General features: G+C 38.2%; 1 protein-coding gene across 1 annotated transcript in view; it reads left to right on the forward strand.

The window, feature by feature from the left end:
• LOC137617955 (neither inactivation nor afterpotential protein G-like) overlaps positions 1 to 6,093 on the forward strand; it is a 193,188-nt gene extending 187,095 nt beyond the window's left edge. The window contains exons 9-12 of the mRNA XM_068347889.1: positions 1,425 to 1,608; positions 1,901 to 2,150; positions 3,158 to 3,275; positions 5,644 to 6,093. Coding sequence (XP_068203990.1) covers positions 1,425 to 1,608; positions 1,901 to 2,150; positions 3,158 to 3,275; positions 5,644 to 5,823 — 732 coding nt within the window. The 3' untranslated portion in view covers positions 5,824 to 6,093. The remainder of the gene's footprint in view (positions 1 to 1,424; positions 1,609 to 1,900; positions 2,151 to 3,157; positions 3,276 to 5,643) is intronic.
• Positions 6,094 to 23,502: the final 17,409 nt, after the last annotated feature.

Consider the following 23,502-nt stretch of genomic DNA (forward strand, 5'->3'; position numbering starts at 1 on the left):
TTCATTATCATTATTATTGTTATTATTATTATTATTATTATTATTATTATTATTAATCTTAGGTGGAAATGCAGGATGCTCTAAGCCCAAGGGCTCCAACATGAAAAAATAGCCCAATGAGGAAAGAAATAAGGAAATAACTGAATAATTGAACTACAAGAGAAGTAATGAACAGATAAAATAACTCATTTTAAGAACATATATAATATCAAAATATATCTTTCGTAAACAATTTATAAAAAAGAGACTCATGTCAGCCTGTCCAACATAAAAAAGAAAAATTCACATACAGTTGGACACAGAAATTACTGGCACCCCTCATTCTGAGAAACTGCACCTTGTAACACCCTTGCTGAGCGAAGAGTCTCTGTGTATAGCCCTGCTAGCTACTGATGCCACTTTAGATTTAAGGTGTAAAGGCTGCTCATGAATGACAGAGGCAAGGGACAACGCCATTGCCATATCAAGCAGGACAATGCCCTAGAGACTGGCCATATGTACATATGATCAGCGCCTAAGCCCCCGCTCTACCCAAGCTAGGACCAAGGGGGGCCAGGCAATGGTGCTGATGATTCGGCAGCTAGACCTATAAACTCCCCAAAACCCACCATCTTTAGCTCAAAAGGATGGTGAGGCTGCAGCGACCAAAGGAACTAACGAGTTTGAGCAGGACTCGAACCCCACTCGGGTGATCAAAAGTCAGGGACGTTACCACATTGGCCACCACAACCCTACATTTGCTATTTGCTTACACGCTGCGCAGTAAGAGTATAACAGCGGTGCACTTGTCCGGGGCGATCTGGGCCAGAAATTCTTGCATCCAACTGTACTTTTTAATTTTAATTTAACTTTTTTTTTATTTCTTCTCAAATTCCCGTACCTTTAATTTACCTTTTTCATTTTTTTTTCTCCATTCCTGCACCTTTGATTTACCTTTTTTCATTATTTCTTATCTATTCCTGTACCTTCAATCTACCTTTTTCATTATTTCTTATCTATTCCTGTACCTTTAATCTACCTTTTTCATTATTTCTTATCTATTCCTGTACCTTTCATCTACCTTTTTCATTATTTCTTTATTCCTGTACCTTTGATCTACCTTTTTCATTACTTTTTTATTTCTGTACCTTTGATCTACCATTTTTTCATTATTTTTTATTTATTCCTGTACCTTTGATCTACCTTTTTCATTACTTTTTTATTTCTGTACCTTTGATCTACCATTTTTTCATTATTTTTTATTTATTCCTGTACCTTTAATCTACCTTTTTCATTATTTCTTATCTATTCCTGTACCTTTAATCTACCTTTTTCATTATTCCTTATCTATTCCTGTACCTTTGATCTACCTTTTTCATTATTTCTTTATTCCTGTACCTTTACCCTTTAATTCGCTTTCACCGTTATCTCTTCTCCGATTCCAGTACTTCGAGACTCAGTTCCCGCATATGGACAACAAGAGCTCGGAGGGTTTCATCTTCCTGACCTCCTGCCTGCATCCAAAGAGTCGTGGATTCGTAAGATTAGTCTCGAGTGATCCCAAACATCCGCCGTCCATTGATCCTAACTACCTCGATCATCCTTATGATGTCAACTGTATGAGAGATGGTGAGTGGCTTCGTTATTATTATTATTATTATTATTATTATTATTACTTGCTAAGCTACAACCCTAGTTGGAAAAGCACAATGCTACAAGCCCAAAGGGTCCCAACATATATTTTCCAATGCTTTAAGCTATGCTTTTCGTGTGTTATTATTTCATGAGTTATTTGTTAAGTGAGGGAAGAAAAGTCTAATTTTAATACTACATTGCTTTGATAGTTATCAAACAAACCAAAGAGATAGGTCAAACAGTTCATCACTTAAACTAACATCCTTCAATGCATTTTTGCCAAAAGCCTTCAAGTTCGCCATGCGACTCGTGCGAACGAAAGCCTTCAAGGGAATCGGTGCTTCCATGCACTTGCCGAAGTATAACGAATGCACGATCAAGGGAGGAATGGACGAAGATGACGACACCATCTCGCTGTACAACGAATACGTGTCCTGTATTGTACGTATGGCAGCCATCACTGGGTACCATCCCTTGGGAACGGCGAGAATCGGCCGGAGAGATGATTTGATGGCAGTGGTTGATCCCGAGTTGAAGTAAGAGACATTTTAATAGTTCCTTTAATCGTTTTGAAATATATACTGTGTTACTTAGCTTCCTTTCTTCTTACTTATATTAATCTATAAAGACAACACTTCATTGTCCTCTCTATACTGCTGAATATTTAGAATTCAAATTGGTATGCAGATATACTTCTTCCGTTCTCTCCTCATGAACAGACCAAAATACATTAATCTTCCATTTCTTTCACGCTTATCCTTTTTTCCCATATATAAAACTCTCATGATTTAGAAATAAATGATTTAGTCATGATTTTAGATATTCTCAAAAAGATGTAGGCTACATAACTCTCATGAAAAAAGTATAGCCATTTACGACAACTTTCATACACTATTCAAAATCTTTATCTACTGAGATTCTTTTGAATATTGGTGTTATATTTTTTTTACGACACTAAATAATACAAAACAGCCTTTGTAGTCGTTTGCTAATCTTATGAAAGTTAACATTTCTGGCCAGGTGGACTGGTCTGATTATACTGCCTTTCGTGACAATAAAACTAATTCATAAAGAAAATTTTGACATCATATCTCTGCTGGTCTTGCATCTTTTATTACCTCCACCAACGAAGTTGGAAGGAGGTTATGTTTACCCCGTGTTTGTGTGTTTGTGAACAGCTTCCTAACCACAATTTTAATCGTAGAGTGGTGAAACTTGCAGGGATTAACTATTATGTAAAAAGCTGGAAATTATTACATTTTGGAAGGTCAAAGTAAAAAATCATGGTCACAGTGAAGCAAAATGTCCAATTCACGTAATCAGCCATAAGTTTGGACATCATTGTCACAGAGACTTCAAACTTGGTTCATATTTGAGTGCATGAAAATCCACGCCAATTATTACATGTTAAGGTCAAAGGTCAAGGTCAAAGTCGAGCAAAAAAATTAGAGAAATAAGTTGTCGCGGTGGAGGTGAGCGCTCTACTGAGTACCCTTCTACTGTAGTTACTTGTGAGTTTACTGACTTCCTCGTTTCATTTCAGTGTTCATGGAGTTTCCAGACTAAGGGTCGCTGATGCTTCCGCCATGCCCACACAAATCTCTGGTACGCCAAACTCGGCCATAATTGTACTGGCTGAGAAGGCGGCGCATATGATCAAGGTGAGTTCCTGTAACAACACCCTTCATTTAACTAAGCTAATTACAGAAATATTGCTAATGCAATGACATTCAAGTAATCAAATCAAAAGAACTTGTAATTGTATCAATACTAAAACTAGCCTCCTAGCTAGTACAGTGGTAACGCGTTTGCCTAGCATTCGCATGGCAGCAGATCGATCCCCGCCTGGGATCTAGCGTTTAAGCTGTTTACTGGGGAGGCCACTGCTGTGGTTGGGCACCACAGTGGGGTGTTGGGCTTGCTCGGCTAACGTTCTGGTGAGTATCTATTCTGATGAAACAGGAACTGAAACTAGACAGCTGTAATCTATAATATTGAAAAGTTTTGCTGTAACTGGACATCAAGAAAACATATAATACTTTCTTATGCTCCATCTAATACTTCATCATCATCATCATCATCATTTCAGCCTTCAAAAGTCCTTTGTTGGATGTAGGCCTTCCCCAGGTTTCTCTACAGACTTCTATCGCAAGCTATTCTGTGCCACTGTTGCTTATGTTGGTCTAAGTCATCTCGCCAGCGGGTTTTTTGTCTTCCTCGGTTTCTTGTGTATCCTATGGGTGTCCAGAAGGCTGTTCGTGATGTCCATCGGTTGTCTGTCATCCTGGCAATGTGCCCTGCCCAGTTCCATTTGAGCTTGCTAATGGTTTCAAGGATGTCCATTACTTTAGTTTTTTGACGTATCCATTTAGCTGTTTTTCTATCCTTCCATGTTAGATTTAGCATAATTCTCTCATGTGCCCTCTGCATTGTTCGTAATTTAAGGGAAAGCTTTTTTGTTAGATTCATCTAATACTTAAGTGTTTCTTAATTATAAACTTGAAAAAAACCACTAATGACAAATAGCTAATGGCTCATAATCTGTAATTAATCATGGTGAGATACCTAATTTGGAATGATGATAAACAATACTAGGAATAATACATAGTTTGAAAATCATGATTATTGTTATCATTGATACTAGCCAAATTACAACCTTGGTTTGAAAAGTAGAATGCTATAAGCCCAAGGGCTCCAAAATGGAAAGTAGCCCGGAGAAGAAATGAAATAAGGGAATAGCAAATAATCTATATATATATATATATATATATATATATATATATATATATATATATATATATATATATATATATATATATATATACTGTATATATATATATATATATATATATATATATATATATATATATTTATGTGTGTGTGTGTGTGTGTGTAAGTAATGGATAAAATATAATAAATATCTTAATCTCAGTAACGGATTTAAAATAGATAAGTCTTGTATATAAATTGTAAATTGAGACTTATAAACTCACTTAACAAAAAAGTATTTACAAATGGTTTGAACTTGTGAAGTTCACGGAAAAGTAGCTTAGAGAAAAAAAAATGAAATAAGGAAATAGCTAATAAACTATATATAAGTAATTTGTAAAATATTTTATATATTTTGATCTCAGTAACAGCTTTAAAATAGATAAGTCTCATATATAAAATATAAAGCGAGACACATCACATAATCCTACTCAAAGACTTCCGCGGAATGAACAGAAGGAATAGAGAAAAGAAAAGAATATATTTATCAAATGTGGAAAAAAAAAGAGAGAAGAAAATAAAAGAATTAGAATAAAGAAGAAAACCAAGGAGGTGCCGATGGAAAGGAGAATCCCTCCGCCCAACAACAACAACAACAACAGAATTATAGAAAAAATAGAAGAAACTATAGAAGAAAAAAAGAAAATAATGAAAAAATTAAGATTTATTAAAGGAAATGGCCCTCTGCCTTATATCAGAGAAATGTATCTGGATAAGGCATCCCTTGTGATGAAAGCAAGATTAAATATGTTCAACTTAAAAGCAAATTTCAGGGGAAAATATGATGACAATTTGTGTGATTTATGCAAAGAGGAAGAAGACACCACCGAACATTTCTTTTTATGCCCAAAGTTAGAACAGCTAAAGAATGTAGAAATAAGTTTAGGTATGCTGAAAAATCCTAGCAGAGATCTGGCTGCATTTATAGATAGGGCAATGAATATAAAAGAAGAGTTTAGGAAGCCCAAACTGATTACCACAACAGGTTGCCAAAACTGATGATAGCAAGGTGTTATCCTATCCAATTTCAAAGTAGAAGGGAATAAAAGTAAAGATTAAGAACCTCATTATGATATTAATTTATTTAAGGCACAGATGATATAAACTTAATAACAATAATAAGAATAAGCTTAGAAGCTTTGCACCTATCTATAAAGAGATAGAGTGCCAGGAACCAGGAACCAGGGAACAACAGCCTACGTATTATCATTCAATCGCTATTAGTCTTTCTTAAATGGCTTATTATCATCTTCCTTACAGGAGACTTGGAACGACAAAGAGCTATTATCCCAGCAACGAATATGCACCACCTCAGACACATGCGAAGAAGAGATTCTGGGGAGTTTGCCAGGCTCGGCTGCAACTCCCTCTAGACAAGTCAACCTCGGTGTTACCCTCACACTTTTAGTGCTAATTCTCACAGCCTCATGCAAAGTCTAATTTTATCTCAAATTTAAGACAGTTTCAGGGATAAACCTTCATTTATATTAGGTACAGAATAAATAAAAAATGTTAAATATACACATGTATGTCACTTAAAGAAATGTAAAACTGTGTATTAAGTAATTACTTTTGTTATTGTATATTTAAATTGTTTGTACCCTTAAGTTACTTCTAAACCATAGAACTTTTTAGATTGATATACAATGTAATAAATGATAAACTGAAATTGTCGATATCCTCTTGTTTGGTGGTCCAATAAGTTTATGAATCTTATGGGTTTATTTTTTTTTATTTAGGTTTGGAAAAACAAAATTTAAGTCTAAAAAACTAAAAAAACTGGAGTAAGCTAAGTAGGCCTACAAACAGCGCAACTGAAATGCATTTCTATTTTGACTTTGCATTAAATAATCTTTTCTATATAATAAAAAACAAGTGTTTGACACACACACACACACACACACACACACACACAGACACACACACACACACACACACACATATATATATATATATATATATATATATATATATATATATATACTTATATATATATATATATATATATATATATATATATATATATATATATATATATATATATATATATATATATATAATCTTTCCAGTCACAATTAACTCTCTCCGTCCCTCGGGTGTAGGGAGAGAGAGAGTAGTCATACCCTGGTGAGAGGATGCTACGTTCGTGTGGATATCTATCTAGAAGTAAAGTATAGAGGAGATTTAGTAATGTAATTAAAAAAAAATGGCTTACCTGATAAAAATGTGTATTTTTAAATTTACCTTAAGTAACTATTCACTTTCGCATTTTTCCCTTAAAATTATATAACAAATGCCATAAATATGGCTGTTAATAATACAATATTAATTATTTACTTAACACAAATAAGTATAAAATAATGAATAGATTATGTTATTTTTCATTAGGCTCGTGGTCAAATTCAAATATTTTAGTTACTTATCCCCTCATTGTTTACATAACATACCAAGTCTGGAAACGTCACCTCTTAAAGCAGTTACCTGTGAGTTTATTATTATTTTAACCTTTTTGTGTCTTTGATTTTCGTACTAGACAGTTTTTTCTACAATTATTTCATGTTTTAAAGTTAAAACTATTAAAATGGTAGGTCTCTTCTAAAGTTAAAACTAGTAATAGTAGACCTGTTACGTTCACAGAGGATGTCTGGATGCATTTAACTACTATAACAGCTAATATTTTGGCAGTTTTTTTTATTACATTTATATTGTTTGGTAATATTTTGGCAGTTTTTTTATTAGATTTATATTGTTTGGCTGTACCCAAAGGTGAGTACTTTCGATAAATATATGATAGTTTAATTTCTATCCATATATTTTATTACTCGTTATCTTGTTTTAATAATTTCTAGCCTTTGTAGTTTAATTTCTATCCATATATTTTTATTACTCGTTATCTTCTGTTTTAATAATTTCTGACCTTGGTAGTTTAATTTCTATCCATATATTTTTATTACTCGTCATCTTCTGTTTTTAATAATGTCTGGTATTGTATATTAGGGCAAACCACTTGTTTATGAGTTTTCCTCCCCCATATAAGATAAACAATTATGGTGGATCCTAGTAGAAAACCAGGGTTTTTGGGTGGGGAAACAAAAAAATTAATGATTTGCAAAAATATTAATGGGCAGAAATGCATGATAAATGTAAGGTAACCAGTTGGAAAAATATATCGTTCGTGTAAGTGGTGGAAGTTAAAGTTTTACTACTTGTTAATACATAGAATCTTCCTAAACGGGTTTGCTCCCCCTGGGACTTTTCATACGCAATTAAACATTATCTCATTACTCCTCTGTTCTGGCATTAGGTTCATTGATGTGCTGCGCACGCCGTCCACGTAGGTCACTATTAAAGTATCATAATCGTATGATTTATATCACATCCTTCAAATTGTCTTTCCTTCATCGTGGCTCGCTTTTCTCGCTATTAAACATTATTTCATTATTCATCTGTCCTGGTAAGTATTACATGGATGTGCTGAGCACGGCTTTTGCGTGGGCCCCTGTTAAAGTATCATAATTACCTATAATTTATATATGCCCTGTAAAATGGTCTTTGTTCCGTCCTAGCTTGCTTCGCTTACAAATAAGTAATATCTTATTGTTCCTCTGTTCTGGCAATCACTACATGGATGTATTGTGCACACCAGTATCAAAATGGCCGATAATTTATATCATGTCTTTACTTTTCCGTGGGTTGCGTCACTCGCAATTACTGTAAACATCATCTCATTCCTCTCTGCTCTGGCAATCGATAGATGGATAAGCTGTGCATGCCAATCATGTTACTCATTATTTTGGTGATATTTTTCATTTCCAGATGAGCAACAATAACTATAGTCAATTCTTTTTAGTGAGGCAGTTTTGCATCGACTCACAGAGGCGCCCTTTTAGCTTGGAAAAGTTTCCTGATCGCTGATTGGTTAGACAAAATAATTCTAACCGATCAGCTAGCAGGAAACTTTTCCGAGCTAGAAGGGCACCGCTGCGAGTCAGTGCAAATACGCCTCATTAAAAAAAATTGAGTATGGTATTATCAACTGCAAAAATGTTTTAATCCTCAAAGAGGGGCTTACAAATAAATTGCCTCTATACATTTCTATTGTCAACCAGTACTTCTCTTCTTATCCAACTATGTTATAGTTTGCAAAATTTTAATTTAATAGATTCCATGATCAATTCATTCAGTATTTTCCTGCCTCTGTAATTTTTGTTGCTTTCCCACCAATACTGTACTGTCACAAGTACAGTGCAGTATTACATTCTCATTCTTGTCATTCATTTATTTACTTCCTCTTCTGCTACCATCTCTGTCTTTAAATATTAAAAGCCATATTGAAGTATAGTAAAAGGCCTTTGTTTTTATTGGAAACTATTTAGACTTTCATTAGTCATATAAATCATGTAATATACTACACCATAGAATAATACTTATATAGTACTGTAAAAAAATTGTAAGCTAACTACTCATCATATTCTCTAAGGAGTTAAGTGGAACTTTATATTGAGGGTATTACAGAAGACTTGTACCATATTTGTGTACTTATAAAGTTGATAACTGACTAATATTGATAAATTAGTCATTCCTTCCCCTTAATATCATTCATATATTCATATCTATATGGCTTTAAAATAATGTACACCAAATCATGTAATTTTCAATATTAAACTTAGCCGGTGATCATATAAGCTGTCAGCTCTGCTGCCCGACAGAAAAACCTAAGGACAAAATACGCCAGCGATCGCTATACAGGTGGGGGTGTACATCAACAGCGCCATCTGTCGAGCAGGTACTCAAGTACTCCATGTAAACACAGAACCAATTTTCTCTCTGTCGTGCCACCGGCAAGACCTACTAAATACGCTGTTGCTTACTGGATTGATTTTCACAGATTTTGGTGAAGTACTCATTTCTAGTTATTAGCTTTCGCTTTGCAGAGGTTATCTTCAATACTTCCTTGCTTTCTTTGATTGAATTTTGGATTATTTGTTGACGACTTGGATAGATTTTGAATACCCCTTTGACTAATTCAAGATGGCTGACCCTTCTCAAGTCCCTAAATACAGGAAGTGTAGTGCTAGGGACTGTACAAGGCGTCTTCCGAAGGCCTCTATTGATCCGCACACCATTTGTTCCAATTGTCGGGGTAAAACTTGTCAATTGGAAGATCGATGTGAGGAATGCGTTGGGCTTTCGGAATTCGATTTTCTCGAATTCCTGAAATATTCACTTAGGCTAGAGAGAGATAGAGTCAGGAGGAGTTCATCTCGCTCAGTTGATTTTTCCTCTCCCCATGCCCCACAACCTATTCCTTCCCCTGTAGTGGTTGCTCCTGATCCCCCTTCTAGCACTCAACAACCTTCGATGGCAGATATGATGCGTGCCATCCAGGCTCTGGGTGAGAGAGTCGAGTCATTGGCGAGTGACCGTAACCAACTCATGGCAGACGTCAGGGAATTGAAGGGTAAGAGTGCAGTGGGTAGTGACCTAGTGAGTGGAAGTGTTGTGAAAAGTGTTAGTGTTGCGCTTGAGGGTGCGTCTGTTCGTGCCTGTCGTCCTCCCAGTCCGGGACCTCTTGCAAGCTCCCAAGCCCAGGGGAGAAGCAATGTCGTACGACCAAAGGGTTCGACAGGCTTTAATCAGCGGACAGACGTTCCCTCCGTGGTTTCGGACGTATCTTGCCAAGATCGCCCCACCCACAAGAAGACGAGAGAGCCCATTTATTCCTCGTCTGCGGAAGATGTTTCTCGGAAGAAACAATGGACCAAGGTCTCACGACCTCTCAAACGCAAGGTCCCTTCCGCGCAAGTCCAACGGCCCAGTTGTAGCCACTGGGTCAGTTCGGACTCGCTGCAGTCTTCCGATGACTGCACACCTCCTAAGAGAGGCAAAGCGGTACCGCAACAGGCAGTAACACCGTCTGTTGCCGCACCTGCTACTGTAGACCCTAAGTGGGCTTTGCTGCAGACCATGCAGACACAGTTGTCATCTTTAATGCAGGACTTTCGTGCGGAGAAGGTTGACGCTGCACCCGTTTGCCTACAACCAACCACGGTTGTGCGTCCAGTTGACGCTGAGGCTACCTTCTCCCGCACTCCAGCTGTGAGAGTCCCGCCACCCATGCGCACTGTACCCTGCCAGCCGCATGTTGACGTTCGCCGACGCACGGAACCCTCCGTTGACGTTCGCGAGTTACAACAACAACAACCTAAGTTGTTTTGTTTTGACTCGGTGCGTCAACCTCCGCAACCCACTGTGGTTACCCCTACTCACCCACAGCAGACTAGACAGTCGGGAGTAGACGCTTTGCGCCCCCGCGCAGCTATGGTTGTTGCCTGCTCACAGACTGACCAACAGTTCCATGACGTTGCGTCCAGTGCAGTCACGCATGCACCCGTGCTGCCGGACTCAGCTGACCAACCAATGCCTACTCCTTTGCCGCTTCCTCTTCAGCATTCAGACGATGGACTCTCTGATGATGACGACGCTGCACACCTTGACGACCCGCACACGGACATCGACGAACCCAAGACCACGCCTCCCTCCTTGGACTTTAGGAAAGTACTTGCACTGTTCAAGGATATGTATCCCGATCAGTTTGTTTCTGCGGCCCCACGCTCACCTCCATCTGAGTTCGCTTTAGGCACGCAGTCATCCGCACCTGCCTTTACGAAGCTCGTCCTCGCCCGCTCGTCCAAGAGAGCTTTAAGGGTGTTGGGAGATTGGATGTAGTCCAAAAAGCACCTTGGGAAGACAGCATTCTTGTTTCCCCCTGCGAAACTCGCTTCCAGATCGAGCGTCTGGTATGCCACGGGAGAAGTTCTCGGCTTGGGAGTTCCTGCCTCTGCCCAGGGCGACTTCTCAAGTCTAGTAGACTCTCCCCGCAGGCTGGCCATGAGACGCTCCAAGATTTGTTGGACTCCTTCAGATTTAGATCATCTGATGAAAGGAGTGTTCAGAGCGTTCGAAGTGTTTAACTTTTTGGACTGGTGTTTGGGAGCGTTGAGCAGGAAGACCTCCCCTTCTGACAGGGAAACTTCCATGCTCATTATGTCCTGCATGGACAAGGCCATACGGGACGGTTCCAGTGAGCTTGCGGCTTCGTTCGTTTCCGGGGTCCTCAAGAAACGAGAAAACCTTTGCTCCTTCTTGTCAGCTGGAGTAACTCAATGTCAGAGGTCGGAGCTTATGTTTGCCCCTCTCTCGAAGTGCCTTTTCCCAGAGGAGTTGATCAAGGAGATTGCTGCCTCCTTGATTCAAAAAGACACGCATGACCTAGTTGCGTCATCTGCACGCAAAGCCACCCCTTTGCCTTCCGTGTCTAGACCCAGGATGGATACTCCAGCGTCAAGATTCATTCCGCCCTTTCGTGGCAGAGCCTCCAGCAGAGGCGGTGCTCGTGCCGAAGGGAAACGTGGGAGCAAGAAGAAAGGTACCAAGTCCTTTAGAGGCAGAGTCTGACTGCCACCTTCTTCAGACAGCAGTGGGAGCCAGACTCAAGAACTACTGGCAGTCCTGGGAGAACAGGGGCGCAGATGCACAATCTGTGAAGTTGCTCAGAGAGGGGTACAAGATCCCATTCTTGCGCAAGCCCCCTCTAGCAACGACTCCCATCGACCTCTCTCCCAGGTACAGAGAGGAGGACAAGCGACTAGCTTTGAAGCAAGAGGTGTCTCTCTTACTAGAAAAGGGAGCGGTAGTCAAAGTCCGGGACCATCAATCCCCGGGCTTCTACAACCGTCTCTTCTTAGTGGTAAAGAAGACAGGAGGGTGGAGACCGGTGCTAGACGTCAGTGCTCTGAATGTCTTTGTCACAAAGCAGACGTTCGCCATGGAGACGACAAAGTCTGTTCTAGCAGCGGTCAGGAAGGAAGACTGGATGGTCTCTTTAGACCTCAAGGACGCTTACTTTCACGTCCCCATCCACCCAGATTCCCAACCTTTTCTAAGGTTCGTTTATGGGAAGGTTGTCTACCAATTTCAAGCCCTGTGCTTTGGCCTAAGCACGGCGCCTCTTGTCTTTACGAAACTGATGAGGAATATTGCCAAATTCCTGCATTTAGCAGACATCAGAGCCTCCCTCTATTTGGACGACTGGCTTTTAAGAGCTTCATCCAGTCGTCGCTGTCTGGAGAATCTAAAGTGGACTCTAGATCTGACCAAGGAATTGGGTCTCCTGGTCAATATGGAAAAGTCCCAACTGGTCCCATCCCAAACTATAGTGTACCTAGGGATGGAGATTCACAGTCAAGCTTTTCGGGCTTTTCCGTCGGCCCCCAGAATAAGTCAAGCCCAAGGATGCATCCAGAACATGCTTATGAAGGACCGATGTTCAGTCAGACAGTGGATGAGTCTGATAGGGACGCTTTCATCACTGGACCAGTTCATTGCGTTAGGGAGACTGCACCTCCGTCCCCTTCAATTTCACCTGGCTGTTCACTGGAGAAAGGACAAGACGCTAGAAGCGGTCTCGATCCCTATTTCCGAGAAGATGAAGTCATCACTGACCTGGTGGAAGGACAACATCAACCTCAGAGAGGGTCTGCCACTGACTGTTCAGACCCCCAACCACGTTCTCTTCTCGGACGCATCGGACACGGGCTGGGGTGCGACATTAGACGGTCGGGAATGCTCGGGCACCTGGAACTCGGAGCAAAGAGCGTTACATATCAACTGCAAGGAGCTACTGGCAGTTCATCTGGCCTTGAAAAGCTTCAAGTCCCTCCTTCTAGGCAAGGTGGTGGAGGTGAACTCCGACAACACCACGGCCTTGGCGTACATCTCCAAGCAAGGAGGGACCCATTCTCTGAAGTTGTACGAGATCGCAAGGGACCTCCTCACCTGGTCAAGAGATCTAAACCTGTCTCTAGTAACGAGGTTCATTCAAGGCAACATGAATGTCATGGCGGACCGCCTCAGTCGGAAGGGTCAAATCATCCCAACAGTATGGACCCTTCACAAGAATGTATGCAAGAGACTTTGGGCCACATGGGGCCAACCTACCATAGATCTCTTTGCAACCTCAATGACCAAGAGGCTCCCAAATTATTGCTCGCCAATCCCGGACCCAGCAGCAGTTCATATAGATGCCTTTCTTCTGGATTGGTCCCATCTAGACCTTTATGCATTCCCCCCGTTCAAGATTGTCAACAAGGTACTGCAGAAGTTCGCCTCTCACGAAGGGACAAGGTTGACGTTGGTTGCTCCCCTCTGGCCCGCGAGAGAATGGTTCACCGAGGTACTGCAATGGCTAGTGGACGTTCCCAGAACTCTTCCGCTAAGAGTGGACCTTCTACGTCAGCCACACGTAAAGAAGGTACACCCAAGCCTCCACGCTCTTCGTCTGACTGCCTTCAGACTATCGAAAGACTCTCGAGAGCTAGAGGCTTTTCGAAGGAGGCAGCCAGGGCGATTGCTAGAGCAAGGAGGACATCCACTCTTAGAGTCTACCAGTCGAAGTGGGAAGTCTTCCGAAGCTGGTGCAAGTCGGTATCAGTATCCTCAACCAGTACCTCTGTAACTCAAATAGCTGACTTCCTTTTATATCTGAGGAAGGAAAGATCTCTTTCAGCTCCCACGATCAAGGGTTACAGAAGCATGTTGGCAGCAGTCTTCCGTCACAGAGGCTTAGATCTTTCCAACAACAAAGATCTACAGGACCTCCTTAAGTCTTTTGAGACCTCGAAGGAGCGTCGTTTGGCCACACCAGGTTGAAATTTAGACGTGGTACTAAGATTCCTTATGTCAGAAAGGTTCGAGCCGCTACAATCAGCCTCCTTTAAAGATCTCACTTTAAAGACTCTTTTCCTCGTCTGCTTAGCTACAGCTAAAAGAGTCAGTGAGATACACGCCTTCAGCAGGAACATCGGATTTTCATCTGAAACGGCTACATGTTCTTTGCAGCTTGGTTTTCTAGCCAAAAACGAACTACCTTCTCGTCCTTGGCCGAAATCGTTCGATATTCCAAGCCTTTCTAATTTGGTTGGAAATGAACTAGAAAGAGTCTTGTGCCCTGTTAGAGCTCTTAAGTTCTATTTAAAACGAACTAAACCTTTACGAGGACAGTCAGAAGCTTTATGGTGTGCTATTAAGAAACCTTCTTTACCTATGTCGAAGAATGCAGTTTCCTATTATATTAGACTGTTGATACGAGAAGCTCATTCCCATCTGAATGAGGAAGACCATGCTTTGCTGAAGGTAAGGACACATGAAGTTAGAGCTGTCGCAACTTCAGTGGCCTTCAAACAAAACAGATCTCTGCAGAGTATAATGGACGCAACCTATTGGAGAAGCAAGTCAGTGTTCGCGTCTTTTTATCTTAAAGATGTCCAGTCTCTTTACGAGAACTGCTACACCCTGGGACCATTCGTAGCAGCGAGTGCAGTAGTGGGTGAGGGCTCAACCACTACATTCCCCTAATTCCATAACCTTTTTTAATCTTTCTCTTGAAATGTTTTTTTTTTTTATTCTTGTTTTTGGGTTGTCCGGAAGGCTAAGAAGCCTTTCGCATCCTGGTTGATTTGGCGGGTGGTCAAATTCTATTCTTGAGAAGCGCCTAGATTAGAGGTTTTGATGAGGTCCTTTAGTATGGGTTGCAACCCTTGATACTTCAGCTCCTAGGAGTCGCACAGCATCCTATGAGGATCGCGAGGCTCAGTAAGGAAGACGTACTTAAAAAGGCAGAGTAATTGTTCAAGTCGACTTCCTTACCAGGTACTTAATTATTTTATGTTTGTTATTTTGAATAACTGCTAAAATGAAATACAAAATACTTAGCTCTTTATAATGTAAACATGTAATGCTGGTCTCTACCCACCCCCCTGGGTGTGAATCAGCTTATATGATCACCGGCTAAGTTTAATATTGAAAAATGTTATTTTTATTAATAAAATAAATTTTTGAATATACTTACCCGGTGATCATATATTAAAGGACCCTCCCTTCCTCCCCAATAGAGACCCAGTGGACCGAGGAGAAAATTGGTTCTGTGTTTACATGGAGTACTTGAGTACCTGCTCGACAGATGGCGCTGTTGATGTACACCCCCACCTGTATAGCGATCGCTGGCGTATTTTGTCCTTAGGTTTTTCTGTCGGGCAGCAGAGCTGACAGCTTATATGATCACCGGGTAAGTATATTCAAAAATTTATTTTATTAATAGAAATAACATATTTCCTCAAAAGCTTTAATGCCAGGGAGAACACTAACTGCAAACCCAGTCCCCATTCTCCTACAGCACATGCTTGCTTTGCTTGTCATTATTAACTATAATTATCTGAATTCCTCCCCCCTCCACTTTTAGATACCAGCTGACACCCCTTACTATCCATCTTGAGTCTGTAAATTCAAGAAACTTCTTTCAGTAAAATTAGAATAAACTATCAAAAAGATAGTTTCTTATATAATTAAGTTTAACATCCTTTCGGTATATTTTTCGTACCTCTTAAAATGAAAAAAGGTCAATGTAAGTAATGGCTGCAATACAATGCAAATCCTTTAACTAGGGCTCTAAGTTAGTCAAGCACACTGACAGACTTTTTGTAGTTATGGAAATTCTAGAATACTACACAGCAGTGTGGATATTTTGAAGGAATTCAAGTACACCTAATTGGGAATTAAACTACTTGATATCAATATAAGTCATAGAAAAGTACTGTACCATATAGTGATTCTTCACAGTTTACCTTCTGCTCCCAACCTGAATTACTTTCATTCTCTTTGCTTCTTATCCATTCTCTTTGGTCCTTTAAAACATAACTTCCACACTTCTCTAACTTTGCTTTGCCCCACTTCTAATCCATCCTTTGATAAAATACCTTTAGGCAAACTACTTCTGATTCTGTGTCGATAACCATACTCAGGTACATAGCTATCCTCAATGGCCGACGATCAGACATATAGTGGTTGATAGAGAGTTCTAGGTATAGAAAAATCTAAGGTAATCGGGCTAGATATTCTCTTAGCTTTAGCTTTCTTGCGTCCATCACCAGCCAGTATTTCAGGTAGATCTCCAAAGCTCTATAAGAGTCTGACATATCCATGCTGCCACTATTGCAAATCATGTGCCGCACCAAAACCACAAAATTTAAAACTTCAGCACTTAACATCCCAAATACAATATCGGTATTTTCTTCAAGTGAAATGTATGGTGATACAGAAACACCTATACTTGAGGTCCAAGGATACTATGAAGTTTTACTTACTGAAATGTCAATGCACCGATTCTACCTTTTTTATCTTGAAGGAAGTTATCTACACAAATTAGAAACTGGCAATTGTAAAACCTAGAATCTCCTGTACCGTGTGTTCCAGCAATATCAACATCTTGCTGTCCAAACCCTGGGACAACCTAGAGTCATGGCTGTACATCTTAAGTCTACTGGCTGTAGTGAGGCTTGATGTTAATTTTCAGTGAGAGGAAATGATGATATGTTCCAGAATATTGACTACCCTCAACATTGCTACAATCTACAATCCTGTGTTGAATGTTTTAGAGACAGGCCCCTACCAGCCAAGCAATTGTCAGTGTGAAAGTACTCATAATTTCTACTTGGCCTTCCTTTACCATGGACTTCACCCCCTAAAGAGTGACTGTTGCCTGCATGCTGGAGATGATTTTCCAAAGTAAAAAGGTGTATATTTGGCTTTCTCTGCTGCCTTGACTTTGAAATAGGGACAGCCTTTGTTATTGGCTCATTGTGCTATGCATTGAAGGCAACATCAAGTTACCAGTGTTGAAAATCATTGCCCTGATTGCTATCAAAGCAAAATGTTCCATGAACTCACTCTCATGGGACAGGAATGAGTCCAATGGATTCTAGACCTTAAGGTCAGAAATATTCTTTGTTGCCATACATGCCACTTTTTCATTAGTACACTAAGCAGGAGGTACAATATAATCTTAATAGGTTTAAACTAAGCCTTGGCAGGTAACAGTTTCCTTCTTCTGGCCTTGGTGAGATCATCTGATGATATTGGCAACTCCATCAACAAACTACTAATCCTCGTCTCGCCATCCTGCGCCCCACACCAGTGATGATGTCCAAGATAGCATTAGTCATTGGCATTTAAGATATATAGGTTAATGGAGTAGGCTAGCTACTGAGTCTGACAAAAGAGGCTAATATTTTGCAGTCATTGTAACTAATGTTTTAACAACTTAAATTGGTGATCTAATTAGTGCTCTCTTTAAAGGAATCACCTTACAAGGCTATGGTCATCTCGTCAAGTACGTGGTTGGCAAGAAGAACACGGTTCTTTTGAAAAGTGGTAGATATGTAGGAATGTCCAGGAAATCATGGAATGAATGATTAATGAAGAATCTGACAGAAACTCAGGCAGAAGCAAATGCAAGGAAAAGCCACTGTCAAAGCATTAATGCTGATAATGACATAGAACACATTAGGGCAAACTTTGAAATAGATATGCGACACTAAATGTTGACATAAAATAAGGTGAGAGACACGAAGGTCCAGGAGTTGCATGCACTATCAAACCATCTTGCTATTTTTGATTGTCAAAAGACTTTTACACAAAGGAACATATTGATCAAACAAGGCATACATAAGATTATTGGGGTTATGCTGAAATATATAAGCATACGCAAATAGTACTGTAGTAAAGGATAATTACAAAAAAATGGATTTTCTGTTCTAATATTTATTACCTTCAACATAATGCAATTTCAAATTATGTACAACACTATGTCGAGAAATACACCACATTTTGTACCCTGTTATAGAGTAGTGCAGCTTTAAAATTGTTAAAGTATTTTCTTTGCCTAAATATTGAATATCACACCCGGCAATAAAAGTATGATACATTGAAACTTCTATATTATATAGTATCTTTAATAGAATGAATTCATAACTTCCAGTACAAGAAAATTTCTCAGCTTTTTAGAAGCCACTATTAACCCTTTCACCCCCAAAGGACGTACTGGTACGTTTCACAAAACCCATCCCTTTACCCCCATGGACGTACCGGTACGTCCTTGCAAAAAAATGCTATATTTTTGATAATTTTTTTTAGAAAATTCAGGCATTTTCCAAGAGAATGAGACCAACCTGATCTCTCTATGACAAAAATTAAGGCTATTAGAGCAATTTAAAAAAAAATATACTGCAAAATGTGCTGGGAAAAAAATAACCCCCTGGGAGTTAAGGGTTGGAAATTTCCAAATAGCCTGGAGGTTAAAGGGTTAATAGGTGGCTTCAGTAGCAATAAAACTGGACAAGTTGAATTTATTTTGCATTTTTTAAGCCTAGAATTGGCATACCAGTGAATTATTTATTTGAATGATGAAAAAGGTTAACTGTAAAAGTTGTATATAAAACTACATAGCATCTGAAGGAAGAAATCGTGCTCAAATTACAATCTTTTAAACATGCTCTTGAGGCAGTAAGGCAACTACATGTATTCAGATACAAAGGCAATTGTGTGATTGGAGTAAAATTTCTATTGACATATAATTTGATTAAATTTATTGCTCTGTTTTTAAGTAATTTACTGTTACAAGGGTAGAATTTCTTGGAATGACATTTACTTGTGGAAAACTGTAAGCAGTCATTCATGTTTCATGTACAGAAGGCTCTCAACTTGCAGACATCGGACTTACAAAGATTCTGAGATACAATCACATATCCAACTTAAAATAACAAAGATAAGATAAATAAATACAGTAATAAAACTATATTATATCATTTAATACAGTAAGCAAAACAACATTTGTAAAAACCTGATATCTATTTCATATAAAATCCGACTATTTGTTGACTTTTGTTGCTGGAAATCATAGGCATGGAATTCAGGTTAGGCCTACCCTAGGCAAGATTTAAAAAATTCGACTTAAAAAACAATTTCGCTTACAAACATATTCTTGGAACCAATTAAATTTATAAGTTAAGGACCTTCTGAACATGGAAAACCCATCATGTTAAATGCTTCGTAATACAAGCCTAAATTAGTTTCCCTATAACAAAACACTTTTGACATTCTTTTCTGATGACCCTTTTGGTATTAAGAGCAGACATTGTGGTTGATGAGAAGTTCATAGTTAAATATTTCGTAATACAAGCCTAAATTATTGTTTCCATACAACAAAACACTTTAGACATTCTTTCCTGATAACCCTTTTGGTATTAAAAGCAGACATAATGGTCGATGAGAAGGGCATTGTATATAATTATAAGTATACCTTATTTCATAATATAGTTCACCGATTTTATTTCATTCTTTCCCTCTTAACCCGACGTATGTAAAAATCTGACGAGATCCAATGAGTGGAAAGTTTTATCACTACCTTTGCTTTGCTTGAACCCACTCTCTGGTTCTATTTTCTTACTTTTTGCATTTCTTCTCCATTCACTGATGTTTCTAATTTACTATTTATCTACTTTCGTTTCATGTGTATAACAATAAGTATCTATCACTTTATAAGTTTCACCTCTACTTGACTGATTTCTCTATCAGTAATTACTACATTTATGTACAGTATTACTTTTTTTCTGTCATACAGTAACAGAAAGATGATACATTACTATACTTTAATATAAAACAAAAATCATCATTTAAAAACATTTGGATGATAAAGAATTTCTGTCAACAGTTATATCTTCTCGAGAGCAGAACATCAGAAAAAAAACCTTCTTTCTTGGTAAAAGCTTCTTAAATGGATGTAATGGAGGCAAAAATAAGAAAAAAATTAGAAGGATGTTAAAGAAAAGAGGGAGAAAATCTCGAAGTAAAATATTAGCCCGTGTTTTAACCCTTTTACCCCCAAAGGACGTACTGGTACGTTTCACAAAACTCATCCCTTTACCCCCATGGACGTACCGGTACGTCCTTGTAAAAAACTGCTATTTACCTTTTTTTTGTAATTTTTTGAGAAACTTCAGGCATTTTCCAAGAGAATGAGACCAACTTGACCTCTCTATGACGAAAATTAAGGCTGTTCAAGCAATTTGAAAAAAATATACTGCAAAATGTGCTTGAATAAAAATAATCCCTGGGGGTTAAGGGTTGGAAAGTTCCAAATAGCATGGGGGTAAAAGGGTTAAAAATAGAAACAGCTGATTCCAGAGCTAAGCAACTGAGGAAAAGTAATGGCCCACACATAAGGTTTAAAGGTTGCTCATCAATGGCAAAGGCAAGGGACATTGACAATGCCCAAACAGAACAATGCTCTAGAGACTAACCATAAATACATATGATCAGGACCCAATTCCCCTCTCCACCCAAGCCAGGACCAGGCAGGGACGTATCTAATAGTCTCCTTCAGCGAACAAAATTTACCAAAATTAGTAGCTAAGGAATGCAAACAGAAAGGCTATCAAGTCGGCAAGAGAAACATGAGGTATAACACCAAAAATTGGAGGGGAGGATATTATTTAAAGACGAAGAAAAAACTCGCATCGTACAAACATTTTATGAAACAAATAACCCGTTAGCTTGATGTGGATCTTAACCAGACATTTTTATTAATCTAAACAAATATTATTGATAAGGGGAAGCACTGCATTATTTTCCACCAAACAGGACAAGTATTAAGTGATAGAAATAGCAATGGAATATAGAAGTAATGAGCAAGAGTATGTGCCGGAAGGTGGGAGCTGTAAGGTGAGAAGAGTCGTCCAAAATCATGAATAAACGTAACGATAGATTTTAGTCGTTAACAGTAGCGAGAAACTATATAAAAAATGGAACCCTGAGAAAAAAACTACCAGAGGAAAAAATGTATCGATTACAACTACAAACAGTATTATGTAATTAGGTGAAAATTACAACTGTAGTTTAAAATAGGATGTAAACCTACAAGCAGGAAGTTTGAATAATACAGTACAGATATACTCAAAATTAACATATTCCTCTCAAAGTTTATAGTGAGGATAATTGAATATCAATAAATGTCATACTGGAGGAAAACTTCCAAAATTAATATTGCTTTGAAGACACCATACTTATCGTAAGTAACTACTGAATAAAGTCTGAGTTGAGTGAGACAAGTAATAATGTTAATATTCTACAGATACAGTGGCAGAGAATAGTGGAATAGGAAGGTAGTTAAAAGGTACAGGGTTTATACAAGTACAGAATTATCAACTGAAGTTATAAAAATGATCGCTAAATTTGAAAATACTGTATAAAAAGTAAATGGTTATAATTGTCTTTATACATATGACCTCATTAATCAACAATGAGAGAATCCATACAAATTATCTGTCTTTTCATCCAATATATTTAAATTCAAACGATCGTTAACTTTGAAAATAATTATTGTATAAAAAATAAATGGTTATAATTGTCTTTATACATATCATGACCTCATTAATCAACAATGAGAAAATATGTACAAATGATCTGTCTTTTCATCCAATATATTTAAATTCAAACGATCGTTAACTCTGAAAATAATAATTGTATAAAAAATTGTTTTGATACATATCATGACCTCATTAATCAACAATGAGAGAATACATACAATTAATCTGTCTTTTCATCCAATATATTTAAATTCAAACGATCGTTAACTTTGAAAATAATTATTGTATAAAAAATAAATGGTTATAATTGTGTTTATACATATCATGACCTCATTAATCAACAATGAGAGAATACATACAAATTATTATCTGTCTTTTCATCCAATATATTTAAATTCAAACGATCGTTAAATCTGAAAATAATTATTTTATAAAAAATAAATGGTTATAATTGTTTTGATACATATCATGACTTCATTATTCAACAATGAGAAATACATACAAACAATGTGTCTTTTCATCCAATATATTTAAATTCAAACGATCGTTAACTTTGAAAATAATTATTGTATAAAAAATTGTTTTGATACATATCATGACCTCATTAATCAACAATGAGAGAATACATACAATTAATCTGTCTTTTCATCCAATATATTTAAATTCAAACGATCGTTAACTTTGAAAATAATTATTGTATAAAAAGTTGTTTTGATACATATCATGACCTCATTAATCAACAATGAGAGAATACATACAAATTATCTGTCTTTTCATCCAATATATTTAAAATGTTATTTTTATTAGTAAAATAAATTTTTGAATATACTTACCCGATAATCATGTAGCTGTCAACTCCGTTGCCCGACAGAATTCTATGGAGGGATACGCCAGCTATCACAATACTAGAAGGGGGTGTACTTACCAGCGCCACCTGTGGCCAGGTACTCAAGTACTTCTTGTAAACACCTCCTCAATTATTCCTCGGTCCACTGGTTCTCTATGGGGAGGAAGGGAGGGTCGATTAAATCATGATTATCGGGTAAGTATATTCAAAAATTTATTTTACTAATAAAAATAACATTTTTCAACATTAAACTTACCCGATAATCATGTAGCTGATTCACACCCAGGGGGGTGGGTGAAAACCAGTGTACAAGATTAAAGGATAGCTAAGTATCCCATATTTCATATAACAGTTATCTCAAATAACAATGAAATAATAAGTACCTGGTAAGGAAGTCGAATTGAACCGTTACTCTGCCTCTTTTTTAAGTTCGTCTTCCTTACTGAGCGCAGCGTTCCTCTTGGAGGCTGAATCAACCCAAAGGTGCTAAAGTATATAGGGCTGCAACCCATACTAAAGGACCTCATCACAACCTTTAACCTCGGCGCTTCTCAAGAAAGAATTGACCACCCGCCAAATCAACAAGGATGTGGAAGGCTTCTTAGCCGACCGTACAACCCATAAAAAGTATTCAAGAGAAAGGTTAAAAGGTTATGGGATTATGGGAATGTAGTGGCTGAGCCCTCGCCTACTACTGCATTCGTTGCTACGAATGGTCCCAGGGTGTAGCAGTACTCGTAAAGAGACTGGACATCTTTGAGATAGAATGATGCGAACACTGACTTGCTTCTCCAATAGGTTGCATCCATAACACTCTGCAGAGAATGGCTCTGTTTGAAGGCCACTGAAGTAGCCACAGCTCCCACTTCATGTGTCCTTACCTTCAGCAAAGCAAGGTCTTCTTCCATCAGATGAGAATGTGTTTCTCTAATCAGAAGCCTGAATAGTAAGAAACTGAGTTCTTAGAACTTGGAAAAGAAGGTTTCTTGATAGCACACTATAAGGCTTCTGATT

The sequence above is a fragment of the Palaemon carinicauda genome, chromosome 24 (assembly GCF_036898095.1).
Source record: "Palaemon carinicauda isolate YSFRI2023 chromosome 24, ASM3689809v2, whole genome shotgun sequence".
Taxonomy (NCBI): domain Eukaryota; kingdom Metazoa; phylum Arthropoda; class Malacostraca; order Decapoda; family Palaemonidae; genus Palaemon; species Palaemon carinicauda.